Below are 25,679 nucleotides of genomic sequence, written 5' to 3'. Positions count from 1 at the left end.
TTGAAACACATTTCCAACTGTTTTTGTTTTTATGAGGGACTAGATCTACAATATACCTTCTTTACTAACAGCATTATCAAGCCCCTACAGCTTTTTAAACAAAGTTATAAGGATACTTCGAGATTTTAGCAATGAGGCCCTTTATCTACTTCCCCCAGAGTCAGATGAACTTGTGCATAGCATTTGTTTTGTCTCTAACTGATGTTAGAGGAAGTTTCGTGAGCCAATGGGAACTATACTGAACAAAAATATAAACACAACATGCAAAAATGTCAAAGATTTTACTGAATTACAATTCATATAAGGAAATCAATCAATTGAAAAAATGTATAAGGCCATAATCTACGGATTTCACATGACTGGGAATACAGATATGCATCTGGTCACAGATAACCTTAAAAATAATTGGTAAGGCAGTAGATCAGAAAAGCAGTCAGTATCTGGTGTGACAACCACTTGACTCATGCAGCAAGACACAGCTGCTTCGCATAGAGTTGATCAGGCTGTTGATTGTGGCCTGTGGAATGTTCTCCCAATCCTCTTGAATGGCTGTGCAAAGTTGCTGGATACTGGAACACACTGTCTTACACATCGATTCAGAGCATCCCAAACATGCCCAATCTGTGACATGTCTTGTGAGTATGCAGGTCATGGAAGAACGAGAACATTTTCAGCTTCAAGGAATTGTGTATGGATCCTTGCAACTTGGGGCCATGCATTACCATTCTGAAACATGAGGTTAAGGTGGCAATGAATGGCATGACAATGGGCCTCAGAATCTCATCATGGTATCTCTGCATTCAAATTGCCATCGATAAAATGCAAATTTGATAATTGTGTATAGCTTATACCTGCCTAAATTTGTGCACAGAGAAATAAGCTTTTTGTGCATATGGAACATTTCTGGGATGTTTTATTTCCGGTCATGAAACATGAGACCAACACTTACATGTAAAGTTTTTTATCTTTGTTCATTGTAGTATTAGCGCAATGACTGGAAGTCTATGGGTATCTGCTAGTGAAACTACCTCCAACATCCTTCATACCGGACACAGACATAAAAATGGTATCTACGAGTTCATCTGACTCAGTGGAAGTAGATATAGGGCATCATTGCCTAAATCCTGAAGTATCCCTTTAATGACCAAACTTTCTATTGCAGCGCTGCCATTAAGATGTCGAATGGCTATACAGGGCAGTAAATTGGCAACCCCATCCAGACATCTGGTAGATTGGGGTGTGGTTATGAATAAGAAGGGGTGGAGAGGCTGGGACACATGGGTGTCAAACATCTAATTCCAAAATCATGGGCATTAATACAGAGTTGCTGCTGGGAAGGCTTTCCACTAGATGTTGGAACATTTCTGCGGGGACTTGCTTCCATTCAGCCACAAGAGCATTTGTGAGGTCGGGCGCTGATGTTGGGCGATTAGGCCTGGCTCGCAGTCAGCTTTCCAATTCCTCCCAAAGGTGTTTGATGGGCTTTGTGCAAGCCAATCAAGTTCTTCCACACCAATCTTGATGAACCATTTCTGTATGGTCCTCGCTTTGTGCACGAGGGAATTAATCATGCTGAAACAGGAAAGGGCCTTCCCCCAAACTGTTGCCACAAAGTTGGAAGCACAGAATCGTCTTGAATGTCATTGTATGCTGTAGCATTAAGATTTCCCTTCACTGAAACCAAGGGGCCTAGAATGAACAATGAAAAACAGCCTCAGACCATTATTCCTCCTCCACCAAACTTTAAAGTTGTCAACAAGCATTCAGGTAGATAGCATGCTCCTAGCATCCCCCAAACTCATATTAATCTGTCAGACTGCCAGATGGTGAGTGATTCATCACTCCAGAGAATGCGTTTCCACTGCTTTAGAGACCAATGGCAGTGAGCTTTACACCACTCGGCATTGTGCATGGTGATCTTAGGCTTGTTGTTAAGTCGCTAAAATTTTACATTTTACGTTGAAAGAAACATTTTATTAGGACATGTATCAGATTATTATGTTCTTGGTTTATGAAATATATACAAAGCGCAAACGAACTCACAGATATTACAGTAATTTAAAACAAAGGCTCTTTAAATCAGATTTCACAAAAATACAAAGAATGTGCAGAAAGTTAAGAAGCTCCACTCAGTGCCATGTCTCCAACAGCAAACTAAATATTACAGACTTCCTCAAACTTCTTAATGTAACAAATGTAACATTTTCTCAAACTGTAAATCATTTTCATTCAAAACCTAAAATGAATGAATAAAAACTGCATTTAATAATTATAGGCAAAGGGTTGATTTAGATGAGTCATGATGATAGACCGGTCTGATAGATAGGTGTTTGTGTGTCTCTCAGAGTAGGGTGTCTCTGCTCTCTAAGCTAAAACAGTCAGCAGGACAGGATGATAGTCAGTCCAAAGAAGGATGGAGCAGAGTAGAGCCATCTGAACAACTTCTCTTCACTCTCACACAGGTTTCTGGTTTACTCATTTTCAAACTTGCTGTATGGGTGGTCAGAGTCAGGGACAAGACCTGTAAAAACAAAGAGAGAGAGAGAGAGAGAAATAAAAAGGAAAGATGGGGAACATTGAAAAACAGTGATTAGAAGCTGTTGCGTTATGACTGAGCTGTGTAGGGGTTGTACAGAGGCTACCTGGAGCATAGAGATCCTATTAAATTACTAGAGTCATTAACCCTCAAAGTTCCAGAATGTGGTCAAAATGGCAACCATATTGGCCAGGGAAAAATCCAAACGAGTCTAATTGGAATGAATGGCAGTAGAGGCATCATCCTGACTTTACATATGCAGGAAAAAAGTATGGGATGTGATATCGGAAATTGTGTAATAAAATTGTCTACCTAAAATACTGTCAGAATTATAAATACAGTTTGTAATGGGGTTTATACAAATGTTATGTTTAAATAGCCTCTAAAATATTAACAAACAGACCACAAATGTCAAATGTTTTGTTATCTTGGAAAACTATATGATATTTGTATTTTTTGAATTTAACTAGGCAAGTCAGTTAAGAACAAATTCTTATTTACATTGACGGCCTACACATAAACCTGGACGACGCTGGGCCAATTGTGTGCTGCCTTTTGGGACTCCCAATCACGGCCGGATGTGATAGCCTGGATACAATGGTATGTCTCAACTTTTTACTAGCAACTTATCGTGAATCTAATATGAACCAAGGACTCCCTCTAATTCCAAAATCATGGGCATTAATACAGTAAGAGGCGCCACTCGGGAGCCCTAATGATACAATCAGTACTTGTTGCATTTACAACTTGTCTAAGACCTAATCATCAACTGATATCAGCCAGTGTATGATGTGGATTGACTGCATTGTTCGAATGGCAATGTTGGCAAATTGGTAGTTAAGGTAAAACACTAATGGAATCATTCCTCTAAAACGGCCTGGCTAGCTAACAAACAAACATACAGTGCAGATAAATGATTCAAATTCATTATTTTACACAATATCTTATCACAGCACTGGCAAACCATGATTGACCAACTCCCTGACAAAACGGCAAAAATGTATCCCATCATAAGAAGGTTCATATCCATTGTAGTATTCTATATAGCTACATTGTCTAGGGGTTGTCCAGAGGCTGCCAAAGAGGTTGTACAGAGGCTGCCAAAGAGGTTGTACAGAGGCTGCCAAAGAGGTTGTACAGAGGCTGCCAAAGAGGTTGTACAGAGGCTGCCAAAGAGGTTGTACAGAGGCTGCCAAAGAGGTTGTACAGAGGCTGCCAAAGAGGTTGTACAGAGGCTGCCAAAGAGGTTGTACAGAGGCTGCCAAAGAGGTTGTACAGAGGCTGCCAAAGAGGTTGTACAGAGGCTGCCAAAGAGGTTGTACAGAGGCTGCCAAAGAGGTTGTACAGAGGCTGCCAAAGAGGTTGTACAGAGGCTGCCAAAGGGGTTGTACAGAGGCTGCCAAAGGGGTTGTACAAGGGGCTGCCAAAGAGGTTGTACAGAGGCTGCCAAAGAGGTTGTACAGAGGCTGCCAAAGAGGTTGTACAGAGGCTGCCAAAGAGGTTGTACAGAGGCTGCCAAAGAGGTTGTACAGAGGCTGCCAAAGAGGTTGTACAGAGGCTGCCAAAGAGGTTGTACAGAGGCTGCCAAAGGGTTGTACAGAGGCTGCCAAAGAGTTGTCCAGAGGCTGCCAAGGGGTTGTCCAGAGGCTGCCAAGGGGTTGTCCAGAGGCTGCCAAGGGGTTGTCCAGAGGCTGCCAAAGGGTTGTACAGAGGCTGCCAAAGGGTTGTCCAGAGGCTGCCAAGGGGTTGTACAGAGGCTGCCAAAGAGGTTGTACAGAGGCTGCCAAAGAGGTTGTAGAGGCTGCCAAAGAGGTTGTACAGAGGCTGCCAAAGGGTTGTACAGAGGCTGCCAAAGAGTTGTACAGAGGCTGCCAAGGGGTTGTACAGAGGCTGCCAAGGGGTTGTCCAGAGGCTGCCAAGGGGTTGTCCAGAGGCTGCCAAGGGGTTGTCCAGAGGCTGCCAAGGGGTTGTCCAGAGGCTGCCAAGGGGTTGTCCAGTGGCTGCCAAAGGGTTGTCCAGAGGCTGCCAAAGGGTTGTCCAGAGGCTGCCAAGGGGTTGTCCAGAGGCTGCCAAGGGGTTGTACAGAGGCTGCCAAAGGGTTGTCCAGAGGCTGCCAAGGGGTTGTCCAGAGGCTGCCAAGGGGTTGTACAGAGGCTGCCAAGGGGTTGTACAGAGGCTGCCAAAGGGTTGTCCAGAGGCTGCCAAGGGGTTGTCCAGAGGCTGCCAAGGGGTTGTACAGAGGCTGCCAAAGGGTTGTCCAGAGGCTGCCAAGGGGTTGTACAGAGGCTGCCAAGGGGTTGTACAGAGGCTGCCAAGGGGTTGTACAGAGGCTGCCAAGGGGTTGTACAGAGGCTGCCAAAGGGTTGTCCAGAGGCTGCCAAGGGGTTGTACAGAGGCTGCCAAAGGGTTGTACAGAGGCTGCCAAGGGGTTGTACAGAGGCTGCCAAGGGGTTGTACAGAGGCTGCCGAGATGGGAATGTGGTGCAGGTCACTAGGTGTTGTTTAATCTCTGAGAATTGACTGAGTGAAAAGGCACACACATGTAGAGATTTACACTTTGTGAGTCTGGTCCTCATGAAATGCAACAGACGTTGAGTTGACTTCACTCAGACATTAAGCAGAACCTACTCGTACACACACACACACACACACACACACACCTTGTTTGAGTAGCAGACAAATGCCAAGCGGTCCCTAATGTACATAGACGTCAGTAAGCAGGAGGCATGTGAAGGAGACCACCATCCATCACTCTGTCATATTGTCCATAAAGAAAATCACAATTGATGTGGAACTGCAACCAATAGTACAGAACCATGTTAACACATTCACACACCTCGAGAACGTGAAGGCAATGTACGGAAAGATCTCAAACTTGACAACGCGTCAATAACAGAAATATTCACTGGGAATATGGAGCAATGGGGGTTCCTGTCTTTCCATGTGCTCTCTAGTCACTTTTCAGAGAGCTTTAGAGTTGTGCTACCCCCCTCTCACACTTAACCAGAAGCAGATGTCTTCATACAACCCCCCTCCAGTCCCAGGGTCAGAGGCCTAGCATAGAGCAGAGGTCACAGTATCAGACCCCAGGGACACTCTACCCAGCTTGTCTCATAACTCCCATAATTCCTATAGACTGAAAAATGCCAGTGACTTTCCCAAAATTTCTACGTTTTCGAAAAACCTCCGTTGGATAATTCCTGGAATAAGAAGGGAATAAGCAGGAAGTCTGGGAATCGCACCCACATTTCAGTCAACCTTGGGACTGACTGCAGTGCTCATATGTCCCATCATTCCTATTCACCCCAGGGAGCCCTCTGCCCTACAGACTGCTGTTCATTCCTAGTCACCTCACCTCTCTGCTCCCTCCCCTCTCCTACACTGTCTGGCATACTGAATAAATCAGCTAACCAAGCCTTACGGGTTGTTAAAGTATTCCGAATCAAGATATGACCTGAGACCGAGTTGGCCTGTGTTTCTGTATCAATGTTTCAACATGGGGATCTGTGTGTGTTGTGCTGACCTGTACTAACATTCAGACGGTAATGAGATGCCCAGTATCTGACATCCAAAGTGTGACGCATCGTGTAAGAATTGATTTCGAGAGACTTGAGGTAGAGTAACCAATATGTGGGCTGTGTTGGCTTGCTTTGGGACACGTTCACTACGCTGAATAATGCATTAACGTGACCGAGGATGGAAATTCAATAAGCAACACCCTAGAAAATATGGAAATGGACGGCCCTATGGATCGAGGACAATGAACGCTGAATGCTCATCCCATTATGCCCAAGTTAAGCACATCAGGTCACAGAACAGTAAGAGGCTTGTAAATGTACAGTCTCAGAAGACTTTCATATCAGGTGAAGTAGAGCAAGGTCATTGGGTCAGGTTATATGAGGAGGTGTATCTTGGGTCTAATTGCATAAGAGGTTAGAGGGAGTCCTTGGTTCATATTAGATCCACGATAAGTTGCTAGTAAAAAGTTGAGACATAACATTGTATACATTTATGTAGTTCTGTCCTTGAGCTGTTCTGTATCACGTTTCATGTTTTGTGTGGACCCCAGGAAGAGTAGCTGATGCTATGGAAACAGTTCATGTGGATCCTAAAAAAAAATAGCTAAAATAATGATATTTAACTTCTATACATGTAGCGAGGGAGATACGTACCATACTTCTTGCGGATGTCATCATGCCTCACCTTCCTCTCCACCTTCCTGTCAGAGTAGAGGACAACACTAGTCATGTTCTATCACACAGTAACATGACAATCAGCAACACTGGAACATGTAATAACCCGCTAACAGAAGAACACAGCGCAGGATAATGAACATTAGGAAATTATTTATAAAGTCTTCTCAGTCAGTACTTCTGGGTAATGTAGGATTTATAAAGTCTTCTCAGTCAGTACTTCTGGGTAATGTAGGATTTATAAAGTCTTCTCAGTCAGTACTTCTGGGTAATGTAGGATTTATAAAGTCTTCTCAGTCAGTACTTCTGGGTAATGTAGGATTTATAAAGTCTTCTCAGTCAGTACTTCTGGGTAATGTAGGATTTATAAAGTCTTCTCAGTCAGTACTTCTGGGTAATGAAGGAGATTGTGAATACAAGCCTCATGCTTGATAAACCACCAGTCAGTGAGCACTGTTCTATGCACACAATCATATGATTATTGAGGATAGTCAGATTAATATAATAGTTTGTTTTAAACGTTGACATGTCTTGCAAGAAGAACGATTTCCCAAATAATCCTTACATGGACACATCTGAACGAGACATTTGATAAATGCAGAAAATCGCCAAACAAAATAAAATTCTACCACAGCGACCATGTTATTTTTTCCGAAGACTATTTGATTCTGAGGACATATAAAGTTTATATGTAAAAAGCATACGTTCAATTTGTTCAAACTCACGTCACTCGTGCATAAGAGGGAGGCTTGTGCTACCGGTGCTGGCACATGTGCAGATCAATTACACCGATGGAACACAGATTAAGCTGTTTACATGCCCTAATAATTCCAGAGATTGCGTAGAAAACTAGGTGTTATAATCGGCGTATGCTTACTTCGATGTAGACGGTATGCTGATTAAGCTAAGCAGGATAAGGTGTTTACATGACTATTGCCATACTTGGCCTAATGCCATAATCACTTTAATATCCAATTATTATTGTGCATGTAAACGTACTCAGTCAGTGTGTGTTTCTGCTAAACTTGTTACATGTTGTTTCACACTGCTGCTTTTAGCACCTGAGCTTTCTCACCAGTGACACTTCACAGTTGCTGCACCACACTCCCCCAGCCTCCTCAGAGGAGCCCCGCTTAATGGAAGAACTTTGCCCAAGCTGCAAATACCTTATCAAGTCAACTAATGGAATGCAGTCGTGGAGATATGAAATATGGTTGTCAAAAGCAATCAATAACAAAAGTGGCATCTATATCTGTCCTCTACCAACCAAAAGTTGCCTCCACCCTCCATCTTGCTGAACGAAGCTGCCATGCCTTAAAGTGGCATCTATATCTGTCCTCTACCAACCAAAAGTTGCCTCCACCCTCAATCTTGCTGAACGAAGCCGCCATGCCTTAAAGTGGCAGCATTAAGCCTTTAGACATCTGACATTATTTAAGGCAGCTTTAGTGTCATTGTTTATCTCCTCACGGCCCCTGATAGAGGCTCGTAAACAACAAGACGCTGTGTTTTACACCGACATGGCCAGCAGTAGGTGAAATACGAGCACAGGGCAGGCTGAGGAGCCTGCCACCCAGCCATCGCTCTAACTTTATGGGGGACACAAAGGAGGCAGGGAGGGGAGGTGGTTGTGATTGTTTTGTTGGCCCCTCCAGGGACGTAAATTCACTGGGTCCCCAGTGGCAGTCCCACACAAAGAAATACGTTGTAAATCAGTCTGCGCTCTTTAATGCCAGGTAGTGATCTGGGGAGCAGCAACCAGTGGAGGCAGGCAGGCTGAGAGGCAGAGGAGCAGAGGCTGATCCTGACCACCATCTGTCTCCCCCACCTCCCTCCCGCTCAGCTGACTGACTCCCACATAACCATGCACGAAGGCAACAAGTGAGCGACCGGTAGAAAATGAAAAAGAGCGAAAGGGATGAATACAATCTCAAAGACTCAAGTGCACTCTGTCTTTCTAAACTCGCTCTCTAACGCCGTCTTAGACCTCCCAAAACCCCTTGGTTTGATAACCTAAACCCTGTGTATTTCAATGGGACATTCCCCAACATAGAGATACAGTAAAAGTCGGTGGAGTCTAGATGGTGGGGATGTGGTAACTTATGTCTGTTTAGTTGTTCTATAGAATGTTCCCCATCTGTAGCTCAGATGACAGAGGGCCCAGAGCTCTTAGCTGTGCCCTAACCTCTCCATCTGCAGACTCTGGGGATGTGCTGTAAACTCTCTAGAGGTTCCCTCCTCTCCCATGGTGCCGAAAACAGGCCTGGGTCCTCTGTTCCCATCAGAACACCAACACTGTCTATGTAGATCAGTACACGAACACAGACTATGGTGGTTTGATCCACACCAGGAACTGACTGAGTGAATATACTCTACATTCCCTGGCTTGATAGAAGGTTCACAGAGGTTGGTTTAATTCAGAAACACACAGTGAGCCAAGACTCCCCAGTACACCACGCAGCACGTGACATGATAAACTTACTGTACCGACTGTCTTTCTGCATGACTGACTGCTCACTACGTTAAACAACACATCAAGCTATACTCGGTGGATGACAGGCGGGGAGAAATGTAAAGAAAGGCTGAAACATTTATGTAAAGGGAGTGATTCAGTGTAGGGGGAAGAGTGGCTCAGAACCCCATTTCTACCACTACACTATGTAGTAGCACGTTCTATATTCAACACACACTTATCAAAGTGCAGCTGCTGAAGACTAAGAGCTGGAATCAGGGATTACAATCCTCTCGGTTGGTGTTTTGACACACACACACACACACACACACAGTATTTCTCCTGGGGACGGTGCTGCTTGAAGAGCCGCAGGCACAGCTCACCAACTGTTCAAATCCCCAACCCTGACAGAGAACGTCTCCATAGATGATCACCAACAACAGAGTAGAAAACTCTGAATCTGACTAGGTAGCTGTGGGAAGTGGTTTCGATAATTGAAACAGATACAAGCACCTCCCCAAAAATCTAAGCAACTAACAGTGTGGGCTCACACAAATCATTGTGTTGATAAAATGGGGCATCCTTTAGTAGTGGTTTGAAAGCCAGTGTGAAGCAGAGGGTGCGATAACTAATGAATCCGTACCGTTCATCAGCACGCTGTCTGATCTCCTCTCTCTTCCTGGCAAACCTCTCCTCATCTCTGTCTGGCCTGGTGAGACAGAGACACAGGCAGTGTTACAATCACCTTGAAACACCACGTTCTACAGACATAGACACACCAGCAGATTGGTCTGAGAACACACTTTCCTTGTACAGTATATTATATACTTTGTCTCCAATTGGAAATGAGACTTTGTATTCCTTGTCAACAATAACACTGCAAGATCTGTTGTATAGAACAGCTGTTGCTCTTAACTTTGCATAGATGCTGCCAACAAGAAGCAATCCTGTATTCTGTCATTCTGCTGCTTGTGTTTAACGCGAAAAGTGAGGCTGCTGTTGTGTAAGCTTGGAAAGGGGAAAGGTTCTGACAGGTGAGAGGTTCTGCTGGGGAAATGAGAGAGGTGTCATCTTTGTTAATTGGATGTAATCTTAAAATGGAACAAATCATTATGCCAATATATGCAGAGGCATTCCAATGATTGGGAGGTGAGAAATATGAACTGTGTGGAATTTCATTTTGGACAGACATGTTGTTTCATCTTCATGGCCTTCATGTTTAGTTAGGATAGATTGATTGAGCTGCACAGAGCGGCTGCATTTAAATGGCTGCCAATCAGGGTGTCAGGCCAGCAAGCATTTGATTGACATGCCGTTTTAAAACATTCCACTTTGTAGTGACAGTTTCTTCTTCCTTCCTCCTAGCGTTGCATAACAAGCAGGGCAGGATCAGCATCCAGCACCTACCTGTTTTAATAAAAGAGTATAACCACTGTACATGGACTGTGTATGTTAATAGAGATTTGCATTTGGAATAATCTGATGTTGGATGTAACACAAAGGATATGCGGAATATCAGCACATTTATGAGGAGTCTGAGGTATTGAAAGACATGGTTAGTGTGGAGGTTTTCCTAGGATTATGAACAAGACTGACTGATAAAGCCCTTGCCATTCTTTGCAAGTTTGCCTTAGCATTAGGCTAGACAGGGCAATTTGGTGACATCACTTCCTGTCTTACCCTGATTGACGTTTCTTGCAGCAACAACAGCAGCAGCAAAAGACTGTGATGCTGATGATAATGGTCCCGCCTAACACTGCCATGGCGATGATCAGGGCCTCGAAGTTCACTGGAACAGAGAAAAGGTCAAGGGTCAAGATATGAACAAATAACATGCTTCAAAGTTATTTTAATTTTAAGTGAATTTCACAACACACTATCCTTTATCAAGGATGAAGAGAACATTTAATTATTAATGTGATTATGCATTTATTCTATCAATATGTAGGTATATGACTAATAAACCCATGAGGAATCAAACCGATCCAAATGAGGGGTGCACAGACTGCACTGATGCTGATTAGTTGAGAAAGTCAGATATGCAGTATTATTTAATAAGCCTGAGCAGTACCAGCCTGTGATTGAGCGATATGAAAGGCTCAGTTTTGGCACTCAGACTACAAATTCAACAATGCACCTTTGTTGGACAATACTGCGACCTGCTGGTGTGTTTTTCAAATTACAAGTGGGATTTTATGTCAAGATTTTTGTTGGTCAAGAAATGTTGGTCAAGAATTGTATCATAATATTCTTCTTACCTTTAGGTTTTGAATGCATGAGTCACAAGTTCAGAAGGCTTTTTAAACTGATTAGTAACTCGTTTGGACAAAGATGGTTGTTTCCAGATTCTCATGTCATAAAACATTGCATTCTCAATTAAATATGCCAATATTTGTGGCAGGGAGATTTTTTTCCAAAACACAATGATAGATCTCTTCTTTTATTATGAAAATGATCATAACACTGTGGAATGTATGTTATTCCTTAGTATCTAGCCCTGGAATCTAACCTCATGCTCAGAAACCAGCCAGACACCCCATGCTGTTGTCATCTGTGGCCCAGAGGCCTATGATCAGAACCCCAGCAGGCAGCTCCAGCAGGCAGCCACAGTGTGTGTGTGTGTTTGTGTGGATCAGTCAGTGGGGTGGCTCTAATCAACACAGAACAGCCAGAGGGGGCAGGCTGGCTGACTGACATCTACTAGGCCTGAACGAGCCACAGCCTGGTCACCCCGCTACCATCTAGAAGGCAGAGACAATACAGGTGCATCAAAGCTGGGATCGAGAGAATGAAAAACAGCTTCTATCTCCAGGCCATCAGACTGTCAAATAGTCACCACTAGCCGGCCTCCGCCCAGTAACCTACCCTGAACCTTAGTCACTGTTACTTGCCAGCTACCACTAAGTACTCTACCCTGCACCTTACAGACTGCTGCCTTATGTACATAGTCAATGAACACTGGTCACTTTAATCATGTTTCCATACTGCACACCTGGATTGTACAATATTTGCACATTATTCTTTTAAAAAATTATTCAAGCTCTGTTAAGTTGGTTGTTGATCATTGCTAGACAGCCATTTAAGTCTTGCCATAAGATTTAAGCTGTAACTGGGCCACTCAGGAACATTCAATGTTGTCTTGGTAAGCAACTCCAGTGTACACTGAGTGTATAAAACATTAGGAATACATAGTCCGACCGGGTGAAAGCTATGATCCCTTATTGATTTGACTTGATAAATCCACTTCAAATCAGTGTAGATGAAGGGGAGGAGACAGGTTAAAGAATATATTTTAAGCCTTGAGACAATTGGAGACATGGATTGTGTATGTGCACCATTCAGATGAAGAAAGGGCAGGAGAAAAGACTTAAGTGCGTTTGAACGGGGTATGGTAGTAGGAGCCAGGCGACCGGTTTGTGTCAAGAATTGCAACTCTGCTGGGTTTTTTTTCTTCACGCTCAACAGTTTCCTGTGTGAATCAAGAGTGGTGGTCCATCAGCCAATGGACATCCAGCCAACTTAACATCTGTGGGAGGCATCTGAGTCAACATGGTCCAGCATTCCTGTGGAACACTTTCGAAACCTTGTAGAGTCCATGCACAGACTAATTGAGGCTGTTCTGAGGGGAAACCAGGGTTTGTTCCTAATGTTTTAGGAAGGCGTTGTTCTTAATGTTTTCTACACTCAGTGTGTTTTAGGTTATTGTCTTGCTGAAAGGTGAATTCATATCCTAGTGTCTGGTGGAAACAGACAGACAGGGTTTCTTCTAGGATTTTGTCTGTGCGTAGCTCCATTCTGTTTATTTTTTAAAATCCTGAAACACTGACCCAGCCTTAACGATTACAAGCATACCCATAACATGATGCAGCCACCACTATGCTTGAAAATATGGAGTGGTACCCAGTAATGTGTTGTACTGGGTTTGCCCCAAACACAACACTTTGCATTCAGGGCAAAACGTGAATTGCTTTGCCTTATTTCTTTCACTATTACTTTGTTGCCTTGTTACAAACACAATGCATGTTTTGGAATATTTTTTTATTCGGTACAGACATCCTTCTTTTCACTCCGTCAATTAGGACAGTATGTGGAGTAACTACTGTACAATGTTGTTGAACCATCCTCAGTTTTCCTATCACAGCCATTAAACCCTAACTGTTTTCAAGTCACTGAACAGTTTCCGACCTCTCAGGCAACTGAGTTAGGAAGGACTCCTGTCTCTTTATAGTGACTGGGTATGTTGATACGCCACCGAAAGTGTAATTAATAACTTCAAGTTCAAAAGGGATATTCAATGTCTGCTTTTTATTTTATTTTGACCCATCTACCAATAGCTGCCCTTCTTTGTGAGGCATTGGAAAATCGCCCTGGTTTTTGTGGTTGAATCTGTGTTTGAAAGTCACTGCTCGACCATACAGATAATTGCATGTGTGCGGTACCGAGATGAGGTGGTCATTCAAAAAACAGGTTAAACACTATAATTACACATTGACATTATGGGGTATTGTGTGTAGGCCAGTGACAAACTCTCAGCCTTTAACAAACACAACCAAATGTAGAAAAGTCAAGGGATGTGAATACTTTCTCAGCAGCCAGTTTATTAGGAACACCACTCAGTTCACAAAAATGGATTGCTCCTACAGACAGTGAGTCACGTGGCAGTGGCTTACTCTATAACGCAGGCAGAGGCATTCCGTTACTGTTCGAATGTTACAATGGGAAAAACAAGTGACCTAAGCGACTTTGAGCTTGGTATGATCGTCAGTACCAAGCCTGCCCTTTTCCAGTATCTCAGAAACTGCCCTGCCTCCTGGGCTTTACACACACAGCAGTGTCTAGGGTTTACAGAGAATAATGCGACAAAAAAAGCATCCAGTCAGCAGTAGTTCAGATGTACTATTATGTATTAATCTGACTGTTGCTATATTGACCTGAACAGACACCCAACAAAGCATGTGGCCCGCCATGGGCTGATGTGGGTACAGGGCAGGCTTTTGTTCTAGCAAAGCACTAACACACTTGATTACACTAATCCATGTCTAAATCGAACACAACAATAAGTTGATTAGTACAATCAGGTGTGTTCTTGCTCGGGTGGGACTAAATCCTGCACCCACATCAGGTTATCTAATGGGAGGTGCCATCGTGTAAAACTTCATTTCACTCACCCCAACACACTCCCCATCGTGCCTGTGACAGTTTACACACTGCAGGCGGAGGCAGAATGTAGCTCACTGGGTAGTCTGTGCAGGTGTCGTTGGTCATGCACCACAGGCACTGAGAAAAGACAAGGCACTCATCATTAGCCTAGTACTTCAATTCTCAAAGAGTTGATATGCGCAGGATCACCTATTCCCAGACTTCACCCATGTCCTTGACTGTGTCCATAACTTAATGTATTAATATTAGTGATTGGGGGTGGGGAATTGATAATTACATATCAAGATATTATTTTTGACGATATATCATATTGCATTGTTTTCACAATATCACTATATTACTTTTGAACTAGTTGGCTGAACCTACAGCAAAACTCCAGTATTTTTCCTTCAAAGTGTTCTCCATCTTTTTAAATTAGAGGCCAATTTGTTTACAGCACTTTTATTTAGATGACTGATCAAAACTTGTTTTCTCATGGCTCTCTCTTGTCCCTCTGCAGCAGACATATGGTGCGAAATATGTTTGGAACATCGAATCGCAATACATATGGAATAATGAAAATCACCAATATATATCGTATCGGCATCTAAGTATCGTGATAATATCGTATGGTGAGGTCCCTATCAATTCTCTGCCTTTATTTATAGAGTAACTTAAATGGATTCAGACATTACTTTCAATGATGTGACTCTTGTACAAAATGGTACAAACTAACTAATATATATATATATATATATATATATATATATATATATATATATATATATATATATATATATATATATATATATATATTGTTTTATTGAACATAGCCTGAGTGCTATAGTTAGTAGCCAAGGCTATAATGTATACGCTTTACAAATAGGAAGTGTTACATAATATTCTGCTTACCTTTGGGTTTTGAATGCATGAGTCACATGTTGAGAAGGCTTTGCAAGCTGAAATGAAAGGACATGTGTGTTCTTATTTGCATTCAGTAAGTCTACGCGGTGCCATGCTTAAAACTAGGCTAAGTCGCCATACTGTCTACAATTGTGCATGTCACACCAACTCAAAGTTTATGATTTGTGCTAACCTAGCAAGCTAACGTTAGCTGATGACGCATTTCAGTTCTAGTTAGCTAGCTAGCCATCGAGACCTTACAAGTGACAAAATACAAACAAATAAATGAAACGAGCAATGACAACACTGAATCATGCTGTTGATACATTTCGTAGCCAAAAACGTAGGAATAGTATCTTACAATTCAATGGCGTTGGCGTAGTACTATTGAGACATTCTGCTCGGCTAACGAGGACACAGGTTACAGTCACAACAACAAGCAATGAGCTCATGATTCCTCTCTCTGTTTTATTCATGTTACGCTGCTATGTTGAAATACTCTATCTAGCTACACTTTCACTTTCTAAAACAAGCAAAAACGTAACTCCTGGAGTTGCCAAGACCAAGCTGGCAAATAATCTAAACAAACGAGTTACTTCCGGGTTCTCCCCTAGGTTGAAGATACTTTTCAAAAAGATGACGAAGAACATACTGACACCTACTGCAGTGCAGGGCGCAGTACAAGCGAGAGTGCTCACATTATCCACCAGGTTGCGGTACAACACCATCAGTCTGGTACCTGCAGAGGGATAAAATATGATTTGCATTTGTCATAGAAATAGGGTAACTATCAAAACAGTTTACCATTGAGACCTCACAAGGGCGAGATCTCATTTCCGTTGTCAGATTTAATATGATTCTATGTAGTTAGACTCCATGCCAATAAAGCCTTTTGGATGTCATTTAATTGAGAGAGATAAAGGTCATATGTATCTAATTCGAGTCTAATCTGGGTGACCTTCCCACCTTGCACGCATTCACCACAGTGGTGAATTAACAGGTTAAATGTCAACCCCAACTCATGGTGGTAATGATGCAAGGCTGTCCTTGAGCTCCAACCTGGCTATCTACAGCAAGGGTTCTGGGGTTACATATGTGCTACAGTAAAGAGACCAAAACTATCACCTGCCACATTCATCTGTGCTACAGTAGAGAGAACAAAACTAGCACCTGCCACATTCATTATTCCTACAAGGTCGATGCCCTAACAACAATGGCAAAAAATAATTGCTTTAATATATAGAGCCAAAAAGCTTTAGATCGTTTAAACCAGGCCTAATTCTAGAGTGAATTGGTGTCTAATAGCTATCAATTGCCTTGTAATAACATGTTTTGAATGAATAGACTCTCCAATGCCTATAAATAATTATGGATTTTATTATATCTGTGAGTGAAGTGCATCGCTGATTATTATACAGTCAAGTCAATAATTATTGGCATCCTTGATGAAGATCAGCCAAATATAGTGTATAAAATAAATCATTCAAATACTGAGCTATACCGTATGCATTTAAAAAAAAAATATATATATATTATTTTATACTAATACAATTGCTCAGAGAAAGACTAATTTGAAAGACTAATTTTTTACATAATTTGTAAATAATCTAAAAAAGATAGGGGTCACAATTATTGGCACCCATGTTGTTTTCAATATTCTGAGCCTTTTTTAAAAATGCTTTGTTAGATTGGAGAACATGTTGGGAGGGATCTTAGCCCAGTCCTACATACAGAATAGTCAGATGACATGAAAATAAAACTCTTTGGCCACACACCAGTGTGGGTTCATGGGCAATGAAAAACAGAAGCATGTAGAAAAGTACCTGATACCTACAGTAAAGTATGGTGGTGCGTCTTTAATGTTAAGGGGATATTTTGCTTCCGCTGGTCCTCAAATCAAATCAAATCAAATTTATTTATTTATTTTTTATTTATTTGTCACATACACATGGTTAGCAGATGTTAATGCGAGTGTAGCGAAATGCTTGTGCTTCTAGTTCCGACAATGCAGTAATAACCAACGAGTAATCTAGCTAACAATTCCAACTACCTTATACACATAAGTGTAAAGGGATAAAAAATATGTACATAAAGATATATGAATGAGTGATGGTACAGAGCGGCATAGGCAAGATGCAGTAGATGGTATCGAGTACAGTATATACATACGAGATGAGTATGTAAACAAAGTGGCATAGTTTAAAGTGGCTAGTGATACATGTATTACATAAAGATGCAGTAGATGATATAGAGTACAGTATATACGTATACATGTGAGATAAATAATGTAGGGTATGTAAACATTATATTAAGTAGCATTGTTTCAAGTGGCTAGTGATATATTTTACATCTTTTACATCTATGCATTGTTAAGGTCGACGGCATCATGAACTTTACGAGGTAGCCTACCAGGACATTTTATGAAGAAACCTGGTTATCTCAGCCAGGAGGATCTAGAATGTTTTATATCATAGATAGTCTTTGTTGGCTCTCCTGGACTAGCCTCTTCAATTCGTACCACAGGTTTTCAATGGGGATGAAATCTGGAGACTGAGATGGCCATTGCAAAATTGTAATTTTGTAGTCTATTAACCATTTTCGTCGTGGATTTTGATTAGTGCTTGGGGTTATTGTCTTGTTAGAAGATTTCACTTGCGGCCAAGTGTCAGCCTCCTGGCTGAGGCAACCAGTTTTTTTGGCAAAAAATGTCCTGGTAGGTTCCTGATAAAGTTCATGATGCCTTCGACCTTAACAAGGGCCACGAACCCACACTGGTGTGTGTGGCCAAAGAGCTCTATTATCATGTCATCTGACCATTCTGTATGGAGGAATGTTCTACGATCCCTCCCAATGTGTTCTCAAATCTCATAAAACATTTCAGGAAAATGCTCAGTGTCATTATCCTCGCATGGGTAGGATGCTTGTGCACTGAAAACAGGGGTGCCAATCATTTTGACCCCTATCTTAATTTGTTTTTTAGTATTACTTGTTATACAAAATCTCTTTCTCTGAGCAATTGTATTTGTATAAAATAAAATAATTTTCCAATTGTTTTGAGCAATATACTTCACTATTTGTATTATTTATTTTATACTGTCTTATTTGCTCATCTTTATCAAAGGTGTCAATAATAGAGGACCTGACTGAATCTATTTTTATTTCAGACAAGGTTTTCACTTCTTTAGAATTTCAGGGACATAATGACTATAACGCAGTCCTGATTTATGTATATAATGTTGAGAAAAACATCCTCGCCAGACAGGCCTTAGATACAAGACGAACACCCTAACGAACTGCATTAACTGTGTTAATAGTAGACAGGGCGAAACAGGGTTATTTCAGACTGGCCAGTAAAGCCTTGGCAATGTCCAGAGTTCCAGAGTCCGTACCAGACCAGATTCTCCAGTCATCAGTGTGCAGACCATGAGAAACTTTCATTTCCTTTCTCTGTCTCTCCCTCATTCCTCTTCCCTTTCTGCTCTCTTGTCACGAGTCCGACCGAGGGTGTTTCCTTTTCCCGGGCGGGTGGCGCTCGGCGGTCGTCGTCACCGGCCTATTAGCTGCCACTGATTGTTTTTTCCTCCCCCTCCTTGTATGTTTAGTGGTAGCACCTGTGTAGGGTTAATTAGTTTGTCTTTATTAGACAGCCGGCCCGCCTGGTTGTTGTGCGGGATTATTTCATTGTAACCTTCGGCTCTGTTGTGTTTGAAAACGTTACTTTTGTGAGCACCCTGTGGTGTGTTAAGCGCTATTAAAAAGACGCACAGCATTGAAATTCTGTTTCCTGCATTTGACTCCACACCCACGACACCCGGAGCATTACAGAATCCCGCACCTATCAAATTGAATGGAGTCAGCAGGAGCAGCAGCCAACCCTCTCCCATCGATGGAGGAACGGGTTCTCCACCACACCACCGTCCTCCATCGGATCGGAACCGCGATGGATCAAGTGATGGAGAGAATGGACCGATGGGAGAGGAGTGGTCTCCTCTCTCCACCTTCGGCACCCACGGTTCCGGACTCTCCATCTCCCGACTCCAGCACCCTCCGTCTGACGCTACCGAAGGCTTATGATGGAGCTGCGGCGGGTTGCCAGGGGTTTCTGCTTCAGCTGGAGCTATACCTGGCCACCATCAGACCCACTCCCTCAGGAGCAGAGAGGGTGAGTGTCCTCATCTCCTGCCTCACGGGTCGTGCTCTGGAGTGGGCGAACGCAGTCTGGAATGGCCCAGACTCAGCACGGGAGCACTACCCAGAGTTTTCCCGCCGCTTCCGTGCCGTGTTTGATCACCCTCTAGACGGCCGAGCGGTGGGAGAACGACTATTTCATCTCAGGCAGGAGAGGAGGAGCGCCCAGGATTACGCGCTGGAGTTCCGGACCTTGGCAGCCGGATCTGGGTGGAACGACAGGGCCCTCATGGACCACTACAGGTGTGGTCTCCGAGAGGACGTCCGCCGGGAGTTAGCGTGTCGGGACACCACTCTGTCACTGGATCAGCTGATTGACATGTCCATTCGACTGGATAATCTGCTGGCTGCCCGCGGGCGTTCAGAGAGGGTCCTGTGCATTCCACCACCCAGCCCCTCCGCTCCCATTCCGATGGAGTTGGGAGGGGCTGCGCCGAGGGGTACCGGAGGAGGAGGCCTTCCCTGCACCAACTGTGGTCGGAGAGGACACACGTCTGATCGGTGCTGGGGGTCCGTCTGGGAGTAGAGATGGCAGGCGGAACGCTTCTCGGTCACCCCAGGTGAGTCAGCATCAAACTCACCCAGAACCCCTTGTTGGCCACATGTTTGTCTTAACTTTTTTCCTTCACTTTTTTCCCTCTTCCCAGCATAGGGCGCTAGTCGATTCAGGCGCAGCTGGGAACTTTATGGATCGCGGACTCGCCCTTAAGTTAGGGGTTCCGCTGGTGCCGATAGATTCTCCCTTCCCCGTGCACTCCCTAGATAGCCGGCCATTAGGGTCAGGGATGGTCAGGGGAGACCACGGTCCCACTGGACATGGTGACGCAGGGGAATCATAGGGAGCGTATCAGTTTCTTTATTATTGATTCGCCTGCGTTTCCAGTGGTGCTGGGGACTCCCTGGTTGGCCCGGCACAATCCTAAAATTTCGTGGAGACAGGGGTTCTCCAGGGGTGGTCAGAGGAGTGTTCTGGAAGGTGTTTGGGAGTTTCCATCGGTGCCACGTCGGTGGAGAGTCCAGACCAGGGTTCCACGGTGTGCATTCCCCCCGAGTATGCCGATTTGGCAATCGCTTTCAGTAAAGTGAAAGCGACTAAATTACCACCTTATCGACCGGGAAGGGATTGTACGATAGATCTCCAGGTAGACGCTGCGCTTCCCAAGAGTCACGTGTACCCGCTGTCCCAGGAGGAGACGTTGGCAATGGAGACATATGTCACGGAGTCGCTGGGACAGGGGTACATTCGGCCCTCCATTTCACCCGTCTCCTCGAGTTTCTTTTTTGTGAGGAAAAAGGAGGGAGGTTTGCGTCCGTGTATCGATTATAGAGGTCTAAACGCCATCACAGTGGGGTATAGTTACCCTCTACCTCTCATCGCTACGGCGGTGGAATCGTTCCACGGAGCGCAGTTCTTCACAAAACTGGATCTCAGGAGCGCGTATAGTCTGGTGCGTATTCGGAAGGGAGACGAGTGGAAAACCGCATTTAGTACTACATCAGGCCACTATGAGTACCTCGTCATGCCGTATGGGTTAAAAAATGCTCCAGCCGTTTTCCAATCCTTTGTAGACGAGATTCTCAGGGACCTGTGCGGGCAGGGAGTGGTTGTTTATATCGATGACATTCTGATCTACTCGGCTACTCACACCGCGCATGTGTCTCTGGTGCGCAAAGTGCTTGGTAGACTGCTGGAGCATGACCTATACGTCAAGGCTGAGAAATGCGTGTTCTCTAAACGAGCCGTCTCTTTTCTGGGATATCGCATTTCCACCTCGGGGGTAGTGATGGAGGGTGACCGCATTAGTGCCGTGCGTAATTGGCCGACTCCGACCACGGTAAAGGAGGTGCAGCGGTTTTGGGTTTTGCCAACTACTACCGGAGGTTTATCCGGGGTTTTGGCCAGGTAGCGGCTCCCATTACCTCACTGCTGAAGGGTGGCCCGGTGCGTTTGCAGTGGTCAGCCGAGGCGGACGGAGCATTCAACAGGTTGAAGGCGCTGTTCACTGAGGCGCCCGTGTTGGCGCATCCGGACCCCTCTCTAGCATTCATAGTGGAGGTGGACGCGTCCGAGGCTGGGGTGGGTGCCGTGCTATCACAGCGCTCGGGTACGCCACCAAAACTCTGCCCCTGCGCTTTCTTCTCAAGGAAGCTCAGCCCAGCAGAGCGTAACTATGATGTGGGGGACCGGGAGTTGCTAGCGGTGGTTAAGGCACTGAAGGTGTGGAGACACTGGCTTGAGGGGGCTAAGCACCCCTTTCTCATCTGGACCGACCACCAGAATCTGGAGTATATTCGGGCAGCTAGGAGACTTAACCCACGTCAGGCAAGGTGGGCCATCTTCTTCACCCGGTTCCGGTTTACTTTGTCTTATAGACCGGGCTCCCAGAACGTAAAGGCTGACGCACTGTCCCGCCTTTACGACACGGAGGATGGGTCCACCGAACCAACTCCCATCCTTCCCGCCTCAAAGTTGGTAGCCCCAGTGGTATGGGAGGTGGACTCGGACATCGAGCGGGCGTTACGGGCTGAACCCGCGCCTCCTCAGTGTCCAGCGGGGCGAAGGTACGTGCCGCTTGGTGTTCGGGACAAACTGATTCGGTGGGCTCACGTCCTACCCTCCTCGGGTCACCCTGGGGTGACGAGGACAGTGGGAGCCTTCGGGGGAGGTATTGGTGGCCTACGTTGGCTAAAGACGTTAAGGGTTATGTCTCCTCCTGTTCAGTGTGCGCTCAGAGTAAGGCTCCTAGGCACCTTCCTAGAGGGAAGCTACAACCCCTCCCCGTTCCACAGCGGCCATGGTCACATCTGTCCATAGATTTCCTGACCGATCTTCCGCCGTCTCAGGGGAACACCACGGTTCTAGTGATTGTGGATCGGTTCTCTAAGTCCTGCCGTCTCCTCCCGTTGCCCGGTATCCCTACAGCCCTACAGACTGCGGAGGCGTTATTCACCCATGTCTTTCGGCACTACGGGGTGCCGGAGGACATCGTTTCTGATCGGGGCCCCCAATTCACGTCTCGGGTATGGAGAGCGTTCATGGAACGCTTGGGGGTCTCCGTCAGCCTGACCTCCGGTTATCACCCCGAGAGTAATGGGCAGGTGGAGAGAGTGAACCAGGAGGTGGGCAGGTTTCTGCGGTCGTATTGCCAGGATCGGCCAGGGGAGTGGGCACGATACATTCCCTGGGCTGAAATGGCTCAGAACTCACTACGCCACTCCTCTACTAACGTGTCCCCTTTTCAGTGTGTGTTGGGGTACCAGCCGGTCCTGGCACCATGGCATCCGAGCCAGACCGAGGCTCCTGCGGTGGAGGAATGGGTACAGCGCTCCAAGGAGACCTGGAGGGCCGTCCAGGACTCTCTACGACAAGCGAGTGGACGGCAGAAGAGGAGTGCTGACCGCCACCGCAGTGAGGCCCCGTGTTTGTACCGGGGACAGGGTCTGGCTCTCGACCCGAAACCTACCTCTCCGCTTGCCCTGCCGGAAGCTGGGTCCGCAGTGTGTAGGGCCCTTTAAAGTCCTGAGGAGAATAAACGAGGTGTGTTATCGATTACAACTCCCTTCCTATTATCGTATTAACCCCTCGTTTCATGTGTCTCTCCTCAGGCCGGTGGTGGCTGGTCCCCTGCAGGACAGTGAGGTACCGGAGGTCCCTCCCCCTCTGGACATCGAGGGGACCCCGGCGTACAGGATCCGGGCCATTCTGGACTCAAGGCGCCGGGTGAGGGGCCTGCAGTACCTCGTGGACTGGGAGGGGTACGGTCCGGAGGAGAGGTGCTGGGTACCGGTGGGAGACATCTTGGATCCCTCCATGTTGAAGGATTTCCATCGCCTCCATCCGGATCGCCCTGCGCCTCGTCCTCCGGGGCGACCTCGAGGCCGGTGTCGGCGCGCTGCGGGAGCCGCGCGTCAGGGGGGGGGTACTGTCACGAGTCCGACCGAGGGTGTTTCCTTTTCCCGGGCGGGTGGCGCTCGGCGGTCGTCGTCACCGGCCTATTAGCTGCCACTGATTGTTTTTCCTCCCCCTCCTTGTATGTTTAGTGGTAGCACCTGTGTAGGGTTAATTAGTTTGTCTTTATTAGACAGCCGGCCCGCCTGGTTGTTGTGCGGGATTATTTCATTGTAACCTTCGGCTCTGTTGTGTTTGGAAACGTTACTTTTGTGAGCACCCTGTGGTGTGTTAAGCGCTATTAAAAAGACGCACCGCATTGAAATTCTGTTTCCTGCATTTGACTCCACACCCACGACACCCGGAGCATTACACTTGGAATCACAGCCTCTCCTCCCATTCTTTCTCCCTTTCCCTTCTCTCTCGTCAAAGAGGATGATTGGTTCTCCCAATGGCTGGGTGTGTTCACCAGACCAATCTGAAAGATACTGGAGACGTGGCCCATCTCTGTCACTTCGTAGCTGTTACAGATTCACCGTGTTCACTTCCAACACCAGGGATCAGATCAACAGTTCTAGTGCACTATGCTAGGGATGATTAAGTGCATTTCCTTCATGTCTTGCATACAAAACCTTACAGCAATACATTGCACCAGGTTTATGACAAAGGGCTACCACATAACAAATCTACATCTATGCAATTTGGTTGTTAGAATGGAAATATCTCTCTCTCTCTCTCTCTCTCTCTCTCTCTCTCTGTCTCTCTCTCTCTGTCTGTCTGTGTCTCTCTGTCTCTCTGTCTGTCTGTCTGTCTGTCTGTCTGTCTGTCTGTCTGTCTGTCTGTCTGTCTGTCTGTCTGTCTGTCTGTCTGTCTGTCTGTCTGTCTGTCTGTCTGTCTGTCTGTCTGTCTGTCTGTCTGTCTGTCTGTCTGTCTGTCTGTCTGTCTGTCTCTCTCTCTGTCTGTCTGTCTGTCTCTCTCTCTCTCTCCCTCTCATTAATAGAGAGAATAAATGTTGAAGAATGACCTGCCAGTGCCCACAGTCGACTAGGCCTGTCACATGAAGGCAGAGAGAGGACAGTGGCAGACACTAGTTGAGAAGAGTTATTCATGCAAATACTACAGGCTAATGAAGCTTTTTCACTGTTCTCCCACTGCTTCCTTCGTCTCCCCTGCACAGCTTGTTCTGATGAGAACCTGGTAGGAGGGGTGGGGTAAAGGAGGGAGGACAGAAGATCTCACTGTGCACTGTTCATTCATACAGACAAACAAGACATTCATATCCTCAGGGACCATGGTGAAGGTGCCACTACTGGGTATCATATAGAAACCTTGGGGGTTTTCATTTTAAGAGGTATGCTTGGTTGCTCTGTTTCATTTTTGGTTCGCCCTCTGAATACTGGACTCTGACCAGTCTTATCATAGCTGGATGGCTAACTGTAAATCTGCCTCATCTAAGGTTTCACTATGTATTCAGAGCTCTTATGCAACACATATCTTGATGGTAAAATTCAAAGGATCCCAAAATGCTTGTCAATTCACTTCCTGAACTCGGAGGTCTAGCACTAGTCAGCTGTAGTGTCTTGAGATTTGGAATGAGAACCCTGAGGTTAACAGTGCACCGGAACCATAGAGACTGAGCAGGGTTCCACTCCATTCAAAAGCTCCAGAGGACTACTGGAGGTGCAGAGGCTAATCAAAGTCTGGTTTGATGCTCTGGATGTTCAGTGGACTGCTCAATTTTAGTATTGCAGAAACTGACCTTCTTCGGGACTTAACTTCTGCAGCGCTAGTTGGAACTAGGAAAGTCTTACATTTCCGACATGCTAACTGGTTCTAGTTCTACACGTGCCGCGTTCAAACAGATAGCAGGTCGGACATTTCAGAGTTCCGACTAGCACGTGAACTAGGCAAAAGAATATGACAACTTGTTGTTTATCCACATAATATAAGGTTGGCGTAAAGAAAGTCAGTTGGCAGTGCATTGGAGAAGGTGTGGTACAGTGTGTGTGTGTTCTTGTTATTAAATCAGACAGTAAATCCGGTTCACCACTCCCCCTCAATACCTACATGTTTATACCACAGGTTGGTAGCACCTTAATTGGAGAGGATGGCTCATAGTAATTGCTGAAACGGAATAATTGGAATGGTATCAAACTCATCAAGCACATGGAAACCATGTGTTTTACACCATTTAATTCACTCCATTCCAGCCATTATTATGAGTCATCCTCCCCTCAGCAGCCTCCTGTGGTTTATACAGCACATACTATACACCTACAGGACAATATATGATTAAATATGAAATTGCATTACTGTCATATCCTCAGTGGAGTAATGAATGAATCCGTTCCGGAACAGGAGACATGGAGACAATCACTG

The 25,679-nt window shown here is 45.2% G+C and overlaps 1 protein-coding gene across 1 annotated transcript; it reads right to left on the bottom strand.

Moving 5' to 3' along the window:
• Positions 1–1,988: 1,988 nt before the first annotated feature.
• LOC112227937 (pituitary tumor-transforming gene 1 protein-interacting protein) lies at positions 1,989–15,855 on the bottom strand. The gene is made up of 7 exons (XM_024392964.2): positions 15,585–15,855; positions 15,233–15,279; positions 14,350–14,458; positions 10,862–10,970; positions 9,825–9,890; positions 6,709–6,755; positions 1,989–2,521 (listed from the first exon to the last, which is right to left on the bottom strand). Exons 1-7 carry the CDS (start codon positions 15,697–15,699, stop codon positions 2,472–2,474), a joined length of 543 nt encoding a protein of 180 aa, XP_024248732.1. The 5' UTR covers positions 15,700–15,855; the 3' UTR covers positions 1,989–2,471.
• Between the last annotated feature and the right edge of the window lie 9,824 nt (positions 15,856–25,679).

The sequence above is a fragment of the Oncorhynchus tshawytscha genome, linkage group LG03, assembly GCF_018296145.1.
Source record: "Oncorhynchus tshawytscha isolate Ot180627B linkage group LG03, Otsh_v2.0, whole genome shotgun sequence".
In the NCBI taxonomy this organism is placed as follows: domain Eukaryota; kingdom Metazoa; phylum Chordata; class Actinopteri; order Salmoniformes; family Salmonidae; genus Oncorhynchus; species Oncorhynchus tshawytscha.
The sequence above is the reverse complement of the archived record's forward strand: the minus strand, read 5'-3'. Positions and strand labels throughout refer to the sequence as shown.